Genomic DNA, 22,438 nt, shown 5'->3' with positions numbered 1-22,438 from the left:
AGTGAAAAGTAAGAATAATTATAAGTGGTGGGGTATAGTTCAAAAATAGGTAAGAAGTTTTTTTGAAGACGTCCCAAAAAGGAAAAATAAGAAGTTCTTTCATGGACGGAGGGAGTAACATTTTAATCAAATTTTTAGGACGAGTGTGAATAATAAAACACTTTTTAATCAATTTTGAGATCGGTAGGCATATAAATTCTTAATATGTGGATTTTGTCAATTTTGTAATTCTTTTTATCTAAAGGTATCCAACGGCTGAGAGCCTGAGACGACGATGGATCTAGCGGCAAAGGTAAGAGGCAGAGTTAATAGAGCGTGACGATGATCGGTAGCTACTCCTCTTGGTAAGAAGTTTGGGTTTAGGATAAAAATGAGTAGTAAAAAATATTTTAATATGATTTGGAACAATACGAATATATCATTTTCAAACGGGTTCGAGTAGCTAAATATAATTAATGGGCATTAATATACATGTTTGGAAGGAGTATGAGTAGTATATAACTTTTTAATCAAATTTTTGGGACAAGTGTGAATAATAAAAATCACTTTTTAACCAATTTTGAGATCGCTAGGCATATATAAATTCTTAATATGTGGATTTTTGTCAATTTTGTAATTCTTTTTATCTAAAGATATCCAGTCTTACATTGAACTTTTAATCTTCTTTACCGATTGGAGAAACTATATAAAATAATACACATAATATGTACTTTTCCAACATGATTTGAATTTCACACCAATTGGACAACAAATAGAAAATGATTAGATCCAAGTATTTTCTTTCAATATTTTTGAATCTGTTTTGGTCAAATAATTGTCGTATGTAGAATGAGTTTATCATATATTTTTTTCAAATTGAATAAATAATTTTGATCAATGCAATTAATATCCTAGTAAACTATTCATTGATTTTTCAGTTTTCATGCGGTGGCTACAAAGAAATTTTTGAAAAAAATTGACTTTAGATCACATATATAGTAAAACCTCTATTTTTTTTAATTACAAAAGATGTTTATTATATAATCAAATATGCAATCGGCACACAGTCGGGGCCTTTACACTATACAAAGATGGGAAAACTACCCGCACGCAAACAAGACCACTACCCACACAAAAGTGGAAAAACTACATGCACACGGTGAGATTGACCCTAAGACCTCTCACAAATAAGAATCTTTTGAATATCTCAGACTCTCAATTTTGCCACTTGAGTTAGGCTTCATTGGCACACTAAAACCTCTATTAAGTCGTATATTTTGGACTACATAAAGTTATTGATAAATGGAGGTTATTCTTAAATAAAGGTCTAAGATGAAAACTTTTTTTTTTTTCTTATAATATTAAAGTGCATGCAAAATACATAAATTTTATAATTACCAAATAATGTGTACCCAATTTATAATTATCAAATAGATGTGTACCTAATAAACATAATATTGTACATTGGTCAAATTGAGATATTTAACTCAACCACTTAATTCCTAAAAAAGAAAAAAACTCACTTCTTAAGATGGTGCAGATACATGTATAATGTCTTATGTGAAAATACATGTAATTGATTTATTTCAATTCGCCTATAAATAAATATACAGAGTCCAAACACTTAAAAGTAGATGCATGTAACTTTTAATTGTTTTTTTTTTTCCTTCATATAAATACTGTGCATCTATACATATTTATATGTATGTACGTAAATATTATTTGTTCATACATAGACATGTATAGACATGTGTATTACTTTGAGGCGGGGCCTGATAAAAATATGAATTATGACAATATAGAATTTATTCCTATTTATAATTGGTCCCATGTTGGGACCATGAATTTTATTCCTAAATAGAGTATTTTATATTGTGGTTTTACTGTATGACTGCGTTCTCTTTGGTTGTAAATTTATTTTGGAAAAAAGGAAGAATAAACAAAATTTCACCCTTTAAATCATTCATTTTTTTTCCACATTTCTTACTTGACCCTTACTCATTCCTCATTTACACTATAAAGAGGAATAATATTATCACACTATTTTTGGAGGGATAATATTATTTATCCTTTGTAGTGTAAATGAAGAATGAGAAAGGGTCAAGTAGGAAATGTGGAAAAAGAAAGAAAGAATTTAAAGGGTGAAATTTTATTTTTTTTATTATTAGGAAAAGAACTTATTATTAAGACCTCTTGGTACCAGAAATACCAAAACCACAGTTACAGAAAGAGAGACAGAAAATCTCCTGAGTACCAGGAAGAAGAACTGGGTTCAACTTCAAGAAAATTGAACAACTTATTCCAGCTCCACATTCGTGCTTTAATCTCGTTTATCACTTTCTTCACCTCCCACGACTTGTCTTCGAATCTACAATCGTTGCGTCCCTTCCAAAGTTGCCAAGTTGTACACATCCAAAGCGCTGTCAAAAATCTCCCGATCTTCTTCCCTTTTCCGAGGTTTGTAAAAGAGTCGAAATGGGTAAAAACACATTGGGGACACACCGAGATCAGCCCTAACCATCTCTGAAGTTCATCCCAAACCATCTCAGTCTTCGGGCACAAAAGGAACGTGTGATTGATAGATTCTTTCCGGTGAAAGCACGCATTACACATTGAACTCACCTCGTCCAAAGGAATGCTCCTCTTTATCAAGTTATCAAGGGTGTAATTTTGTTTATCCTTCATTTTCTCATGATAAATTTACAACTAAAGAGAACGCAACCTATATGTTTTTTATTAGTATTATATTTGAAAAAACTGAGTTTTTTGTTAATAATATTTGTAAAATTATTAGATACACATTAACCAATAAATTCTTTACGAAAAATCACAGCTTTCTCAACTTAAAAACAATACTTTTAATTTTAAACTGGATTCTTTACTAAATGCAACACAATCATTTTAAGAATAATAAAATTATTCCCATTATTTTGGTATACAATATTATATGGGGCATATAAATTATAATAATACTTTTATTAAGTTTTAATAAAAACTTAATTATATTAAAATATATTTTTATTTGTCTTCATTTGTTTTCCATGCTATGTCAGTGATCGTAAATACCGACGGCAAAATTGACGATACAAAAGGAAAATTCTGTTGGTATACGCCTAATTTGTTATAGTGTATGATAATATATACTCCCTACGTCCCACGAATCTTGACACGTATTTCTTTTTGGGTCGCCCCACGAATTTTGACACATTTTCAAATAAGGTAATAATTATTATCTTCTTTCTCATACTTTATCACTTTTATTGTCATCTCTCTCATACTTTATCACTTTTATACTTTATTACCTACACACTTAAAACACTAATCTACAACTCCTTAATTTTCGTGCTGAAACCAAACGTGTCAAGATCCGTGAGACGGAGGGAGTATTATCATTTCAAAATTTATTACTATTAAATACTCACTCGGTCTAGAAAAAATATTCCATTTTGGTCATTTTTGGATGTCAACAAAAATTAGTTACTTTTCATTTTTGAAAACTATCTATCACATGGTGGTCATATTCTTCACTCACAATACAATTAATTATCATTATAAACACTACTATTTAAGTGAGATCTTTTCTTTACTCACAATACAATAACTATTTTTATTAAAACTCGTGCCGTATACCTTTAGGACTACTTTTGGTGGACGAAGGGAGTAGTTTTTTAAAATTTTTTACTTATAAATTCGACGGATTATCTGTTAGTGTTAATATTATCATTTCAAAATTTATTACACTATTAAATAGTCTCCAAATACTGAGCACATAGATCTATATTTCATGCATTTTTTTTTGAAGGGTATATTTCATGCATTTATTGTTACAATGCATTTGTAAATTTCATGTATACATGCACAAATGAAAAAAAAAAAAAAAACCTTATTTGAAGATTATTTTTTGTAGAATTTACGTACTCCCTCCGTCCCGCGAGTTTTTGACACGTTTGGGTTCGGCACGGGAATTAAGGAGTTGTAGATTAGTGTTTTAAGTGTGTAATTAATAAAGTATAAAATTGATAAAGTAGGAGAGAGAAGGTAATAAAAGTGATAAAGTAGGAGAAAGAATATAATAAAGGTGATAAAGTAGGAGAGAGAATGTAATAATTATTACCCAAAAAGGAAACGTGTCAAGACTCGTGGGACGACCCAAAAAAAAAAACGTGTCAAGATTCGTGGGACGGAGAGAGTATTTGAAGATTATTAGTCACCTATTTGTTTACCAACCGGCAAGTGAACTGGGCCCATATTCAAGCCCAATGAAGGCCAACTCATTTGGACGGGACCATATTATAGTTAATTATGGCGACATATAATGACGCCAATTTTTAAATAAAAGAAGATAAAGTATAAACCTTCTTGTGAATTTCATCTTTAGTCTATTTTAAAATATTTAATTCAATCATCATATTATCATATTGGTGAACGTTTTAGGTAGGCCACACTTTATTTAAGTTAGTGCTTGTCGGTTGAGAAAAATCTTAATTGGACTGAATTTCAACAAATTGTTAGTTCCAGACTAAATTGTAAAATTTCGAGTTAATTGGAAACAACTGAAAATTTATTAGTTTATTTCTATTTACGTTTGATTTAAAAATAGAGAAATTACGATGATGTACGATTTCATTAATTTTTTTTATTTTTTATTTTTTATTTTTTTATTTTTTAAGTTGGAGTAACTTCAAAGTCAATTCACCTTTGGGGCCTAACCATGAGCCCATTTCAGGGTACAATAATTGTTTCACCGTACAAATATAATTAAGAAATGATAAACAGAATAATTCTCCACAATAGAACCTCAAGATTAATAATAAGTAAATAATTTTGAAAGCAGTACTTTATCATTTTTTAATAACGATCACCTACCCAACGTGGGCAAGTATAATGTGCCCACCACTGATGTGATAATTTTAATTAGAGTAAAATAATTTTAATTAAAGTAAGATATATTAATTTTCTTTCCAAATTAAAATTACCACATCAGTGGTGGACACATTATACTTGCTCACGGTGGGTAGGTGATCGGTTCTGTGTGTGTATATATATATATATAGGGAGAGGTTCAAATAAGAACCACTAAATAAAATTAGAACAGAGAACCATTTTAAACCATTCGATCATCAAGATCTACGGTGGATGCATCATCTTGGTGGATGAATGCAGATCCTGGGTTCGAATCCTGAAGGGAGCAAAAAAATTATTATTTTTGGATGCATTAAATTTAATAGCGAATGCATTAATTTATATAATAGATGCATTGATTTTAATGGTTCTTATGTTCTCACGATAAGTGTGGTTCTCACTATAACCGCACCCTATATATATATATATATATATATATATATATATAATATATGTATAATGTGTTTAAATTATACTCCTCCGTCCACGAAATATTGTCCTAAGGTAGTGAGGTATGAGTTTTAAGAAAAAATGTGTTTTTATTTATTGAGTGAAAAAATTGATTCACAAATAAAAAAAAAATTAATTAAATTAGTGAGTGAAAAATGAAGCTCACATGTTAGTGAGTGAAAAAAATAATTCATAATTATGATAATTTTTTATAGACGAAGGATATAAGTATTCGTACGAATAAGTACGAAATGGATCCTTCCCTAAAAACAAGCACTATGTGGACCTAAAGTATTCTCTCTATTTTTGGATTTTAGGTGCTTAATTTTACCTTATTGTTTGGGTAGGTTTTAATTATAAAATGGAGTAATAAGGGAGTTTTCAATTTTAAATTGATTTCAAATCAATTTCAAAATTGAGTGGCAATTTTGTAGTTAGAATAAAATTGGAGGTTTATTTATAAGTCAAACAACTTTTTTTTTTCCTTTAACCTTCTATTTTTATATTTTATTTCTTTTTTAAAATTGTGAAATTCAACTAATTATAAAATATTTGATATGCATATCAAATTAAAGATCATGACAAGATCTTTAATTTGGTATATGTTATGTAAATTATTGGATTTAAAATATAAAAATTATATTTATTTAAAGATTAAAACTTAATAAAATTCTCTCTCCTCTCTCCTCTTTGTTTTTGAATAAATCTATTTTTTTCAATTATCTTTTAACTTATATTGTTTTCTTTTTTACAATATCAATTTTTATTAATATGAATTATTCTTTATTATTTTTATGTTAAACTAAAATATATTTATCCTAAATTATAATATTTTTAATTTTATTTAAAATTTTTATATAATAATCAAATCAATTTTAAATATAATAAAACATAAAAATATTTTTCGTGCAACGCACCGAGTACAAATGCTAGTGAATAATAAAAAGGGGGTGAAAGAAGATAATTTTGGCGAGGAGAAATCTATGATGCTGGAGCTTTTTCGTCATTTTTTTTAATGTATCGAACTTGAGAATGTTTAGTAGATCGAGTAAGTGCATTTAAAAATGAAGAAGAAACTATGTATTTATAATCTACGAGCATTATTGAAGCTCTTGATGCACAAACTCACATCAACTAAAATCATATCTCCAAGATTAATTGATGACTATCCTACTTTAACAATGTATTATGATCAAGCCTGACTCACCAGCTTTGATTCTCCTTAATATTGATTACGTCTGCTTCTTTTTTAATTTACACTTCGGCCATCTTTAATTTTGATAATCATCTTCTTCATGTTCGTCTAAGCGGTGTTGACTTCTTTGGACAATCTTGTAATTTTAAACAAGTATCCTTGTATTATAATGGTGAGAGTCATTTAATTAATAATTTAAGATACCAAACGCAAAAATAACCCTAGATTATTTAGTTATTGAGACTTATAAGACCTACCAAACATGCACATAAATATTTATAAGATAAAATGAATATTAAATATTAACTTGGAGTGGAATAGAACTGTCAAATATGATCCAACCAAACTCTGTCATATTTTGAATTGAATGTGGGAATAGATTTCCTAATTAAGTACTCTCTCCATTCACAAAAGAACTTTTTAAGAGGAAATGACACGAGTTTTAAGAAAAAGAATGTTGAGTGTATTGAGAGTGAAGAAAATGTTGTTAAATGAATTGAGTATGATGAAAGATGTTTTAATTAGTATTGAGAGTGATGAAAAAAATGAAAGTAAATGTAAATGAGATATTTATAAGTCGTGGTGTATAATAAAAAAATAAGTAATTTTTTTTTGAACGTCTCAAAAAAGAAAAAAAGATCGAAAGTTTTTTGTGGACGGAGGTAGTATAAGAAAATGTCACACAAAATTTTCTCAAAATCCAATTTCAAAAATATCGTTTGTTTATTATATATATCTAGATAGTTATATCCAGTGATGGACGAACCCTTCTTACCACGGGGGCACATGCCCCACAATTTTTTAAATATTTTTCTACTAATTATATACTCTCTTTGTCCGCGATATCATTTCCATATTTGCCATTTCGGTCCATCCGCGATATCGTTTCCACTTCCATTTATAGAATTACGATCCACAAACTTCTACTCATAACAATAGTGGGACCCAAACTCCACTCACTACAAATCCATTACTATCTACTACTATCCACCAATTTTCTTAAAACCTGAGCCGTCCAAAATGTGGAAACGATATCACGGACGGAAGGAGTGTGTGTGTGTGTGTGTGTATATATATAGAGTGTGGTTCTAGAGAGAACTATATTATTTGTGAGAACGTGAGAACCATCAAATCTAATGCATCCACTATAAAAATTAATGCATTCGCTGTTAAAATTAATGTACTAAAAAAAAATTGCTCCCTTCAGGATTCGAACCCAGGATCTGCATTCATCCAATAAGATGATGCATCCACCGTAGATCTTGATGATCGAATGGCTGAAAATGGTTCTCCGTTCTTTTTTTATTTAGTAGTTCTTTCTTGAACCTCTCCCTACACACACACACTTAGTTTGAAAAGGTATTTTCTGTAATAAATATCATAACGAACCGTCTAAGCAGTTGGATGAAAGATCAATGAATAACTGATAGTTTGATTGTAACCAATCAATCATGCAAATGTTTCGGCCAATAAAAAATTGTAGGTTTCAATTATAATAAACTTGGATTATTATATAGTAATTTTTAAATATATTTTATATTTATAATTATTTTGTGCCCCATAATTAAAAAAAATTATAGATTTGTCCCTAATTATATTTAGCAAGAAAGTCACCGCTCGTACTGTAAAAAGTTTCAAACTCTTGCTAGTCATTAGTTATGATAATATGAAAATTTAAAATACCTCAACAAATAATAGGAATATCATTTTATAATAAAACACATTATCTTGTTCCTTACAAAAAAAGAAAAGAAAACGGATAATCGCTAATACCGTGAGCTGCACAAGATTCTCATGCATTCCCCATAAAGCATTGTCAACAGATATCCACGTGGCGGCAAAAGGCGGATATGCTGATAAGGTGGTCCCACGTTTGGCTTTATCTTAGGAATTAACGATTAACACTGTATTGGCATCACCTAAAGTGGCAGCATTAAAGATTTTCCTAAGTTGGTCGTATTTAATAAAAGATGTTTACCCCTTCAAAAAAATATGAAAATAAAAGATGTTTAGTAGTTTATGAATTAATAATTAAATTAAATAAAAAACTTAAAGATTGAATTGTGATGAAATCAAATTTAAGATATATAACTGGCTTTAGACTTTCTTTTTTCATTTTTATATAGATAAAAAATACATTTAATTTTATTTAAAAATACAGTTATATACATTTATTCTATTTTATTCTTATTTATTCCATATATAATTTTCACAAAAGATGAGTAAAGTCATTTTAGCAAAAGAACGTTTTAATATAATTCTAATTAAAAAGTGACTATATTAGCTAACATCACAAAGAAATAAGGGGTTAATTTAATGAAACAAAGATAATATGTTATTAGATATATATACAATGCAATAAAAATTGATCATAATAATTCATAATATTTGATGGAGCATTGTTAAATTGTTAATCATATTAGCTCAAGCTCCATAGTCAAATCAACCATCCATTTGTCAATTTTTTTTAGAGAAATACAACATGCGTAATCCTTCTCTAATTTTCTCGTTGGGAAAACTGAAAAAATTGTATCTTAACAACCTTACTTGTTGATCTAAATTCTCACAGCTTCTTCAATTTACCTCTCAACCCATTATATTTTATAGTGTTGCAGTTGACATAAGTAGTGAGATTTTCCTCCCAACCCATTATATTTTATAGTGTTGCAGTTGGCATAAGTAGTGAGATTTTCCTCCCAACCTTTTTCGTGATATTATTTTTCTTAAAAATTTCATTTACGTGTGGGGTAGTTTTCCCACCGTTGTATGGTAGAGAGGTCTCGTTTATGTGCGATGAAGTGACTTATTTGATTATATATTACATATATACCTCTTGTAATTCAAAAAGAAAAAGATAAGTGGTATTTGATTAAATAATGACACTATTAAGATAACAAAAAATTAATAAATTTATTTATTTATTTTTTAAATTTGTTGTTACTCAAATAAAAGAAAAACACGTTCACACTCTAACCCTCTAGGTGACTCAAACCTCCGACCTAATTGATTGAAGGAGAAGCGTCTTACCAACAAATTTATTAAATTCATAAAATAAGGATTTTACAAAATACTAAAAATTAAAGTTACAAGAATCTATCTAAATAAAAAAATTTATATAAGATCCTATGAAAGAAAAAATAATAGTATAAGGACTTCTAAATATTTTTTCCTTGATAATTTGTAAAAACTTGGAGATGGTTCTCATGTTCATGAAAAAATTAATACTCCATCTGTTTGGATTTGGAGGTATAGTCGAGATTGTGGTGTTATTGTATTCATAATACTCGTATCTATATAAACTATGATATGGAGTATTTTATAATTGATTGTGGTTAAACAAGGTTGTACTAGAAAGAATCGTGATTAACTAAGCAAGATTATATGTCAATTTTAAATTATATAGATTAAAAATGATAAGTTTGTCTTAATTTGTTTTTGTTTTAGTTTGCTACTAACCTATTAACTTAAATACTCCCTCCATATTTTTATAAGTGTTCCATTTAACTTATTTTTTTGTTTCTTAATAAATGTCTCATTTTAAAATTTGAGAGTATATTTATGATATTTTTTTTATTTTATCCTTATTTAATACTTGTATGAATGTAATAATTAGTTGTGTGCATTTATTATGACAATTACTAAGATTATAAATGTAAAATATTTTATTTTATTAGTATGTGTATTTTGACGGTTGTGAAGTAAAAAACGGAGGGAGTAATTTTTTAGTTTGTAAATTGTATAAAGAAAAAAGTTGGTTGTCACGCATCAAGGACATGCTTTAAATTTCGTGATTATTATAAAAAATTAGGGATTTTGGCAAATAAAATCACGAACTATTTCGAATTTGCAATTTTAACGTGACTTTTGAAGTGTGGCGAATTAAATCACCACCTTTCCAATTTTTGCAATTTCGTTCCCCAATTTTTTTGGATCGTCAGAGTGTTGAATTGGAGCTTACGTGAATTAATAAAGACGATGTCGTTTTTATGAGGCCTAAATGACGTCGTTTCGTACAATTTCATTAAAAAAATTCTCCAAATTATAAAGAAATTGTATCATGTATTTGCACCATAATTTTCAATATTGAGCAATTTTATATAAAGTAACTTCGTAACATGAATATTATGTGACGAACTAATCCACGTAAATTTCAACTCAACAATTCGACAATCGAAAAAAATTGGGGGGACGAAATTGCAAAAATTGAAAATGTGGTGATTTAATTTGTCATACTTCAAAAGTCACGCTAAAATTACAAATTCAAAATAGTTCGTAATTTTATTTGCTAAAACACCAAAAAATTATGATAAGATAGTGTGGAAAAAATAGTAATCGTCACCAAAACCCAAGAAATTCAGAGAGGTTGACTTTTTCCACAACACTTTTTTATTGACTTCACATCTCATTCTACGCTCACAACTCCTCTGTTTTCATTCATTTCCGAACCAAAAATCCAAATTCGCAGGAAAAAAATTTCAAGAAAAAATGTCAGGGGAACAAGTGTTTATTGGGTCAATCGATCAAGGTACAACAAGCACAAGATTCATAATCTATGATCGCTCTGCTCAATCTGTTGGATCTCACCAAGTTGAATTCACTCAGTTCTATCCACAATCAGGGTATCGATCAAACACAATATAACTCATATTCAATATTTTCCTTAAATTCTTTTTTTTTTTTTTTTTTTTTTTTCTGTAAAAGAAGAAAGATTCAATCTTTTTTCGTGGGGTTTCTGTATTGCAACTTGCGTGATTAGTTATCTCGTTGAATCTTTGGAGTGTAAATGCAATCTTTTTTTGTGGGCTTTCTGGTTTGCAACTTCGTGATCCTCTCTCTCCTCTCTCTCTCTCTCTCTCTCTCTCTCTCTATATATATATATATATATATATATGTGTGTGTGTGTGTGTGTGTGTGTGAGCAATGATTTGCAGTGGGGTTTTGATTGGATATGTGACTTTGTTGTATTTGGTAGATGGGTGGAGCATGATCCAATGGAGATTCTTGAGAGTGTGAGAGTGTGTATTGCAAAAGCTGTTGACAAAGCCACTGCTGCAGGGCATAATGTTGATAATGGATTGAAAGCAATTGGGTTGACCAATCAGAGAGAGACATCTGTTGTTTGGAGCAAATCCACTGGTTTGCCTCTTTACAATGCTATTGTTTGGATGGATGCCCGCACCAGTTCCATCTGCAGGTCCCACTCTCTCTCTCTATTGATTTTCTTGCCTTATATGAACTATTGATACTTCATTCTTGAATTTACTTAAAAGTGTATATTTGATCTAAAAGTAGGCATGATTTGATTTTCATTAAGACTAGTACATAATCTTGGATTTTGTGAGGGATTTTTGGTTAAGTTGTTTATGCAAATATTGATATCATCAAAATGCATATGTATGATTCTTGTTGCTGAGGTTGATATTTTTGTTCAGAAAATTGGAGAAGGAGTTGTCTGGGGGTAGAACTCATTTTGTTGAGGCATGTGGTTTGCCAATAAGCACATATTTCAGTGCATTGAAGCTGTTGTGGCTGTTGGAAAACGTGAATTCTGTGAAGGAGGCCGTGAAGAAAGGAGATGCACTGTTTGGAACAATCGACACTTGGTTGATTTGGAACTTGACAGGAGGGAAAGAAGGCGGTCTACACATCACTGATGTCTCGAATGCTTCGAGGACTATGTTGATGAACTTGAAAACACTCGAATGGGACGAGACGATTCTGAAAACGCTCGGGATTCCTGCGGGAATCTTACCTAAAATCGTCAGTAATGCTGAGGTCATAGGTAATATAGGCAAAGGATGGCCTATTACAGGGATCCCGATTGCTGGATGCCTCGGTGATCAGCACGCAGCGATGGTGGGACAAGCGTGTCGTAGAGGTGAAGCTAAGAGCACATATGGGACGGGGGCGTTCATACTGTTGAACACGGGAGAGGAGATCATACAATCGAATCATGGGCTGTTGAGCACTCTTGCTTACAAGCTTGGGCCTAAAGCTCCGGCCAACTATGCTTTGGAGGGCTCGATTGCCATTGCTGGTGCGGCGGTTCAGTGGCTGAGAGACAGCCTTGGCATCATCAAGAGTGCTGGTGAGATTGAGGAGTTGGCGATGCAGGTTGACTCGTGTGGAGGGGTTTATTTCGTGCCAGCTTTTAATGGACTGTTCGCCCCTTGGTGGCGTGATGATGCCAGAGGAGTTTGCATCGGCATTACGAGGTTTACCAACAAATCCCACATTGCTCGTGCTGTGCTCGAGAGCATGTGTTTTCAGGTGAAGGATGTGTTGGACTCGATGCACAAGGATGCAGGCGAGAAGGGAGAGATCAAGAATGAGAAGGGGGAGTTTTTGCTCAGAGTCGACGGTGGCGCCACTGTAAACAACCTACTAATGCAAATTCAGGTCTGCTTTTCTTGCTCCATCTAAATTCTCTATGCTATACACTAACTCATTATCCTTGTGTTTCATTTGTGCGTTGCTTCGTTGATCATCTAAACGAGCTTAGACATGCACGACCTACATCACATCTTGAATGCTCTATGCTATGCTATATACTTACTCATCAGATTTGTGTTTCGTTGGAGGCGTTGCTTGTGCTCTCGTTCATCAACAAAACGAGCTTAGACAAACACAAATCACATCTTGAATGCTCTATACTATGCTATATACATACACACAGACACCCTCATCATAGTTGTATTTCATTGCTCTCAATTCATCGACTAAACGAGCTTAGACAAACACGAGATTCACATGTTGATACTTTGCAGGCTGACTTGTTAGGCAATCCTGTAGTGAGACCGGGTGATATCGAGACAACGGCTCTTGGAGCCGCGTATGCTGCTGGACTAGCCGTGGGCGTGTGGACGGAGGAGCAGATATTTTCTTCTGGTGAGAAGATGAAGAAAGACACCACATTCCGTCCAGTTATAGAGGAGCAAGTGAGAAAGAAGAAATTGGAGTCGTGGTGCAAAGCTGTTTCCAGAACCTTCGATTTGGCCGATCTTTCGCTATAAATAGACGCTGGAACTTTTACCAGATTCCTTAGTTTTCTCCAACAATATGTAATAAGATTCTTGAATTTGATTCCCTCATTTTCCTGTCTTTGTGCACAACACAAACACATGCATTACTAAAGCTGGCAGAAATTTAGAATGTGTGAAATTGTGAATAAATCAGCTATTTATAATCATAATTGTTGGTTGAAGACTTTGATTCTACTTATATATTGGGGCTCTTGTTTCATTCTTGTATTTTTGGGTAAGGTCCTTGTAGAGGTGTCACCAAAAATTTGTTGGGTCATCTCTCGATGACTCCTTCCACAATATGGGCTTTTTGCGCTCTAAATTTTTAGACCAAGCTGCTAAGCATGGTATGGACATGGGTGATTCTATTCATAGCCCCCATTTTACTCCTTATAGCCATTGTTTTAAAATATTAATAATAATTAATTAGAAATTTACAATTTTACCTTTTCTTTTATAGCTCCCAAATTAAACTAATTTTAAATAAATCTGAAAGAATAAACACGTATAACCTCAATTATAATCTGAAAATATTTATAGCCCCCAATATATAAACTCTGAAAAGAACTGTATAGCCTCCAATTCAAATTTATGAGAATCACATGAAATAATTAATACAAACATCAACTCCGATTAATTTTCCTTATTTTTTCTTATAGTCTGAAACTTCTTTAGAGTTCTGCGACGGAATATTGGATGGAAATTATGAAATCAGAGATAATATATTACAGTATTTCTCCAGAACATGATGTCTGTTATTACGCTTTTATTCTGATTCTTCGATTCTTTGCAACGACAGTTTCATTTTTAATACTATTACGCTTTGTATTGCTAAATTTTGTTCTTGAGGCGGCGCCTCTAATGCATCAAGTTATTGCCTCATGAAGAATTGAAACCAGCACTTAATCGTTCAAAGCCGCAATTGTTGACTGAAATCTAAAGTTTCACTTTTTAACTTATTCTTTTTTTTAATAAAAGTTCAGCAATAATTACCAGAATTAGCTATCCATTTAATGTGCAGGGCGTTTTCGCGTGTAGAGATTGTGTCATAGATCATACTCCAACATTTGGATGCCTTCATCTTGCTTTAGTTTGTGCAGAGGTTCAATCCACTTTGCACTTGTTTCGTTTGTTGTCTGACAAGATGTTTGTGTATTACAGAATGATATTGGATTCGAATACCATGAAAGTGTAATGACTTTTGAAAGAAAAAAGAAGAAGCAGAAGCTGCATCCTCTTCAGAGCTTGGTAGAAGTCTCATCTCAAATCCTGATTTCCTAACGCTAGCTTCTTCTTCAGCCACTCTTTTTTTTTTTTTTTTCCTGATCCCTAAGCTCCATATCCGCAGGAAAAGAAGGTATACATTACTCTCCTTTGATGCTTCTGTGAGATACTCATCAGGATTGGATACGGTTTCACTTGAATTAAATGATAAATACATATTAAAATCTCAAAAATATACAAACTGCATGGGCTTATGTAACATCATCATCTTCACAAAAGCCCGGTGCTTATATCCAGTCCAAATCTCAACATCACAAATTTACAATTTATTTGTTCATGTCTCACAAAAACATGAACAAAATTTTGTATATCCTTACAGCCATTATTTAAAATTTGTTCAAAATAAGATTATTATTTGTTCAAAATAATTATTTGTATATCACATAAATAATAAGCCATGAATAAATAAGATTATTATTTGTTTTTGTTCATGTCTCACAAAAAAATTTTGAACAAAATTATACATATATTCTCTGAGTTAAAATTATACTCTCAACTAACATTTCTTAAAACCCGTGCATTTCTCTTTGTTCATGTTTTTGTGAGACGGAGGGAGTATAAGATTCTAGAGCAACTAAAACTAGGATAATTTTATGTAATTATGGTGATGAAGTTAGATGAGAATGGAATTGAATGAAATATATGTTTTCTTCTTCTGCTTCTCATCATCATCATCATCATCATCATCATCAGGGGCGGAGCTAGGGGTGGGGCAGGGGGGTCACTGGGCCCCCCTGGGATTTTCAAAAATAGTAGGGATATTTTTGTAATTTTATATTAAAAATAAAAAATATATAATTTTATCTACATTATTATTATGTTGAGCTATTTTAAACTGTAATTGGTATGCAATATTTAGAGTTAGGATGTTTTGAAGAAGTGAACACATAATTAATTTATACATATCATGATTGGATTGGATTCTACAGATTTATTTTTTTAATTTGATATTGAAAGTTACTTTGTCTTACAAAGTTTTATGAGATTTTTGCAAATAAAATCACAAACTATTTCAAATTTGTAATTTTAACGTGACTTTTGACTGTGGCGAATTAAATCACTATTTTTTCAATTTTTTCAATTACGTCCCCTATTTTTTTTTCGATCGTCAGAGTGTTGAATTGCAGCTTACATGGATTAGTAAAGACGACGTCGTTTTTGTGAGGCCTAAACAACGTTGTTTCGTACAATTTCAATTTTTTTTTTCGAATTAGAAAGAGACTGTATATATCTTGTATTTGCACCATAATTTTCAATATGTAGTAATTTTATTACAAAATACATCGTAACATGAATATTACATAGAGAAATAATTCACACAAACTTCAAGTTAACAATTCGACAATCGAAAAAATTGGGGGATGAAATTGCAAAAATTAAAAAGATGAGTGATTTACTTCGCCACACTTTCAAAGTTACGTTAAAAAAAATTTGGACCCCCCTGAATCAAAAGTCTGGCTCCGCCCCTGATCATCATCATCATCATCATCATCATCATCATCATCATCATCATCATCATCATCATCATCATCATTATTATTATTATTATTATTATTATTATTATTATTATTATTATTATTATTATTATTATTATTATTATTATTATTATTATACTACTAACATTATTATTTATAATAATTAATTATTATAATTATAGTGATTTTTTATTATTACTACTATTATTTATTATCGTTGTTTTACTATTATTAGTATTATTTATTTGTTGATTACTATTAATTTTATTTTATTATTTTACTATTATTATTACAACTATTTATTATATTAATATTTTTATTATTAATATTATATTATTAGTATTATTATTAATATATGAGATTAAATTTGTCAAAATAAAAAATAAATTAAATAATGATAACTTCATTTTAAAAGAGATACAATTTTATTTTTGTGTAATCTCATAATTTGTGGGAATGCACAATACCATGAGGGAGGGCAGGAATGACTTTTTTTTTTGATAAGGAGGGCAGGAATGACTAATCTCATATTTATGTGAATAGACATTCCATCGGAAATGACGATTTTCATTACAGAAATTGTACCAATTATAGGATTGAGAATAGACACAGGCCTCATCATTCCATTTTCATTTCATTCCTACGTACCAAGTGTGGAAAACAAAAAATCATCTACAATGTTTTTAAGTAGTTAACTTTAACTCAGAGAATATATGTATAAAACAAATATAATTAGTCTACAATCTCATAGAGTTCTAACTTCTATAGTTGACATTCTATGAGCAATTTTTAATGAGATTATTACCGAAAAATACTCAAAGTTTACCAATTTTTTTGTTTATATCATGATTTTTATTTTTGCAAAAAAAATACACAAATTTAAGATTGATTCTTATATCGTCTCACAACTGGTAATTTCGCTCAAATTCAATCTCAATAATCCACTGATAGGGTGTTTAAGTTAAGCTCCAGACCAGTAATAGGGTGGAATAGTGTAATTTTGCCCATCCAATTTGAATAGTCCTACAAACTTGCTATTTTTTAGAGCGACATCAGATTGAATTTGGGCGAAATTTCTTGCCGTGGAACGATTCAGAATTAATTTTAAATTCATGTATTTACTGGCAAAAAATAAAAGTTATGATATGAACCGAAAAATTGACAAACTTGAAGTATTTTCCAACAATAACTCACTTTTTAAATTATTGTGAAGAAAAGTTTTTTGATGGGGACTCTGAACTATTTTTGGTGGTGAAAGTAGGGCATTATTTTGGTTCATTTTTGGATAATGAATTGTAGAGCAGTGATATTTTCGTTCTTTGATACCACTAGATTAGCAATTTGTTGGTTGATCCTTAATTCCGAATATTCCCACTTTGTTGTGCATAAAGCGAGATAATAATAATAATAATAATAATAATAATAATAATAACCGGTTCAAGTATTAGTTATAATTAATAATCACACACACACACACACACACATATATATATATATATATATATGCTGAATATATTAATTAATAATCATATAGTATTAACTCTAAGGGCTCGTTTAGTAAAGATGATTAGTGTGTATAATATGCATATGACACTTATATATTTTGATTGGTATAAAATACACGATCTTTTATAAATTAAAAATTTAAAAATTATACAGATTTTTGTAATTTTGTATACCACATTTCCAAGTGGTATATGTATGCAAATCATAATTATAACCATTATTAATTATATATAATTTTTTAATACATCATATCAAATAATTTTATAATTTATAGATATTTTAATACATTTTTTTGAATATAATATTAATATGATTATATAATAAGAGACATCCCAATTCATATATATATAACACTTTATCATACTAAATTAAATGAGCCCTCATAATACTATGTTAATTTACTATTTTAGATGAGAGTCGTTTAATAGAGAGTTGGTTAAGAAAGAGAATTAAGGCAAGAAAACATAAGTGGAATTGGATGTGGCAAAACCTAATTGCATGATAATTGTCATAATGTCAAACTTCATTTCCTCCCGCAAACTAAGATAGCCAGTGATCATCAACCATGATTTCACACTCCTTTTCACTTAGAGATATATCACACTCGTAGTGTTTGGTTAAACTTATTAGCTATTTAAAAAAGTTTATAAGCTATTTAAAAATTTATAAACTGCTTTAAAATGTTTGGTAAAATAAGCTCTTAAAGAGCTTATAAGCTGTAAAAATAAAATTTATAAATTTATAAATTCTCCAAAAAATAAGCTCATCTCTCCAACTTATTTTTCTCATTATCTTATAAGCGACACTCAATTTACAAAAATAACTCAACTATAATTTTTTATTTTCATCATATATCATTCTAATTTAATCATCTCACTTTAATTTTCTCTCTCTAACAAAGATTTTATCTCTCTAGCTTATAAGCTCAATTATCCACACATATTGACAATTTATAAATTATTAAAAAACTATACTATAAGCTTTTGAAATATCTTATAAGCTCTTTAAAATAAGTTTTGGCAAACACCCTCTCAGTGTTGGATACATAAAATATGCTAGTATTGAAAGAAGCCAAACTCTAAATTTTTTAACTATAAAAATATGCTAGTATTGAAAGTTTCTAACTATATACAAAAATATATATATTTCTTTTGTTCCATTAAAAGTGGCCTATATTTCATTTTATGCTATCTCATTATAAATGGTTTATTCCTATAAATAGCAAAATTTAACACTTAACAACATGTAGATTAAATACCCTATCACTTTTAATCAATTTACATCTTCTCTTTAATTTGTGTGTTCAAAAATTTTGTGCTACTTATAATAAGAAAGAGGAAGTATAAGAAATACTACCTCTATAATTTTATTAACGCTCCGTAGATCCACATGGGATCTTCTGTCCCAGGATATAGTGTGTACCACTCTCATTATGTTATAATTTTAAATGATTTTTTGTTCAATTTTACTTTATTATGCATTAAAATAATATAAAGATAATTAACAAGGGTTCACTCATCCAATTAGGGTTTATAATTATTTTTTTTATATTTATTTGAATTAATAATAGATTATTTGGGTTCATCAATTCAAAGTTAAGGTATATATTTTTAAAATTTCAATTTTTTAATGATAAATATTTATTAGAGTTCATAATATAATAATAATTTTTATTTTTATAAAAAACAATTTTAAAATAAAGAAATTAAGAGTGGTACACGGTGGTACACACTATATTTTGGGACAGAGGATCCCATATGACGTAGATCAATTATGTCACGTAGAGTTTGTGGATTTATTAATTGCTCTTTACGAAATTGCATTTTATTACGCAAATCATGACCTAACCGATAGAATAATAATCAAATAATAGTAGAGAATTAAAAAGAAGGTATATGATAGTACGAGATTTCATGTTATGCTACATTTATAATGAATACAAGTTAGTGATTACATTAATAGATGATGAAAGAATTAAATTGAAAGCAAAAATATATAAAGAGGGGCATATGCATATGCATATCTGTGGTGGCCACTCTCTCCAATGGCTTCTTCTCCCAACAATTCTTCCAACCCGCCCATAATCCATTCTCTCTCAAACGGGCTCGACCCGGATACCACCTTCGTCCAAACCGACCCGGAAACCTTCCGGGCCGTCGTCCAGAGCCTAACCGGCGCCGGCGCAGAGAGAAGGCCAAGTGCAAGGAAGCTGAAAATCAAGCTCAATGGCGCAAGCAACCACCGGCCGGTCATGGCGTCGCCGGTCTCCCCGCTGGAGTTCGACGAAGAAGAGAGGGCCATTGCGGCAAAGGGCTTTTACTTGCACCCCAACCCCTTTACAGGATCCGACCCGCCTGAGCTACTGCCTCTGTTTCCACTCCATTCACCTACACACCGCTATTAACTAACAATCATTACCAGTTTAGCTTTATTTATTTTTCATGGATTATTTTAATAATTGTTAGTAGTGTTATGTGATTCGTGCATGCAGTTGTAGTTTTTTACTTTTCTATTTTTTCGATCTATGTAGTTGTAGTTTTTGAAGGGCTTAAATTCCTTAATTTGAAGTAATATGGCTTTGTGATTGTGAGTGTCTATATATGTTGCATTTAATTTTATTTATGTTTAATAGTAAAAGAAATGGTCCATAGAATTAATGTTTTGGGTGTCTGTGCGTGTTTTGTATAATTTTAGTTATTTCTTAAGGTTTTTTAGTTCAGTCATGATTTTACTCGGCTGTAGTGTGTAGATTTTGTATTAATTCGTCATCGTGTAATACTTAACTTTAACCATAAAAAATAATTTAACTATATGATAAATTTGTTATATAATACATCTATGCAATCACATGGCTGCTCACAAATTAGTTAAATAAGAAAAAAAATGATTATTACTAGTTAAATAGAGAATATTTTATTTATTATTTTTAAATATAAAAGAATTAATTATTTTATTGTATTGTCTATTTTTGTAGTTACTTTTTTATATTGTTTTGTATTTTTTGCCCTTTTACCAAAAACTAAAAAAATAATTAAATCCTTCTTTTTATTTAAAGATAAATAAAATAAATCAAAAATTTTCCTATTTAATTAGTTTTAGTTTGTGGGCAGCCACAATGTGACTGTTGTTTAGCATTTTTTTTTTTTTTTGTCATAATGGTTACTTCTTACAAGATTGCAATTTATGATGATTTGATCATCAAATGTGTGAAATTTTACTTCAAAGAAAAAAAAAAGCAATTATGTGAAATTCAGGCAAGTTTCTATGGCTTCAATTAATGTTCCTTGTTGTGGCCTCGTGGGAATTCGGTATTATGTTAGATCTTTAATAACTTTGGTAATTGAGTGCAATTTTGGCCAACGAAAAATTAAATGAGACCAATACTATATAAAGAGTGTTCTTTCTCTCTTGACAGGAATAAATTCATTGGTCACGAATAAACTTTGACCTTGCTGGATAGCCCAACACACACGTATCTTTATAGTCCTTTATTCTTTTTTGAGATGTCCCAACATATAGTCAATTTTTTAAATTAAATTAGCATTTTTTTTATTAAAATAACCTTATTTAATATAGTCAAGCATAGAATAAGTAATAACATCTAATTTATAATTTCCAAGCAATGTTAATTACATTTTCTTAATATGTGTGAAAAAGTAAAGTAGATTATGAAGGTAGAACGGAAGGGGGTATTTTTTTTTTATAGTTTACATACCATGGCGTGCAGTAACTATATAGCTTTAGTTGTCACATTATTAGTAAATACATAATTGTTGCTCATACACACACACACATCAGATGCTAGTTATTAAAATTGGAGCTACAGTATCTGTTACATTACTAGAACGTGATAATGAATTCAAAAAAAAAAAAGGAAAAACCTTCAATAAGCTCACAAGCGTTACTCTGTGAAGAAATCCAATTTTCGATTATTTAATTATTGGAAAGCATTTGATAGTTGCAGCGTCTGCTTTTAATTCGATGCAGTGTTTAAACTTTCAAAAACATTTGAAACTGTATCGAATTTAAGTGCAGCAAGCAAGGAATGTCTGAATACGGATAAGATGACATTTATTTTAAGGAAAGGACCACTATAATGCCGTAAATCCAAGGGATTAGATTTCCATTAATTTACTTCTCTATATCTACAATATATATATATATATATAAACACACTATATAATTCTATATGTATATAAGAAGTGGTTCAAATATATTTAAATATATATTGTCTATGCGTATATAATAAGCTGTTCAATTATATCTCAATATATATTTAGTAAATAAGAATCATTTTCAGTCTTTAAATTATAATGTTGAACAAATGAAACTCACCCAAGAAAGGGGTATTGAACTAATAAAAATTATCGTGTAATATATTACTTTCTCCGTCCTATTTTTTAGTATCTATTTAAGAGTGGTACGAATTTTAATAAAGTGATTGTGTGTGTTGTGAATAGAATAAGAGTCTCACATTCTATGTGAGTGTTAAAATAATTGAAGTTGAGCAAGGGTCCCATTTAATTTAACTAAAAATAGAAATAGATACCAAAATATGAGACGATCACAAAAGAAAATATGGATACTAAAAGTTGAGACGGAGGGAGTAGCATTCTTTCCTAAAT

General features: G+C 30.1%; 2 protein-coding genes across 2 annotated transcripts; both read left to right on the top strand.

The window, feature by feature from the left end:
- The first annotated feature begins 10,827 nt into the window (after window positions 1-10,827).
- Window positions 10,828-13,768, top strand: LOC131004273 (glycerol kinase). Its single transcript, XM_057930924.1, has 4 exons — window positions 10,828-11,145; window positions 11,499-11,720; window positions 11,959-12,925; window positions 13,294-13,768. The coding sequence occupies exons 1-4, from the start codon at window positions 11,012-11,014 to the stop codon at window positions 13,537-13,539; spliced, it is 1,569 nt and encodes a 522-aa protein (XP_057786907.1). The 5' UTR covers window positions 10,828-11,011; the 3' UTR covers window positions 13,540-13,768.
- A 5,947-nt stretch (window positions 13,769-19,715) lies between these two features.
- Window positions 19,716-20,217, top strand: LOC131004281 (VQ motif-containing protein 11-like). Its single transcript, XM_057930931.1, has one exon. It carries the CDS (start codon window positions 19,858-19,860, stop codon window positions 20,215-20,217), a length of 360 nt encoding a protein of 119 aa, XP_057786914.1. The 5' UTR covers window positions 19,716-19,857.
- The last annotated feature ends 2,221 nt before the right edge of the window (window positions 20,218-22,438 follow it).

This window comes from Salvia miltiorrhiza, unplaced genomic scaffold (assembly GCF_028751815.1).
Source record: "Salvia miltiorrhiza cultivar Shanhuang (shh) unplaced genomic scaffold, IMPLAD_Smil_shh original_scaffold_358, whole genome shotgun sequence".
In the NCBI taxonomy this organism is placed as follows: domain Eukaryota; kingdom Viridiplantae; phylum Streptophyta; class Magnoliopsida; order Lamiales; family Lamiaceae; genus Salvia; species Salvia miltiorrhiza.
Note: the sequence above shows the minus strand (reverse complement) of the source record. Positions and strands in the feature narration are given on the sequence as shown.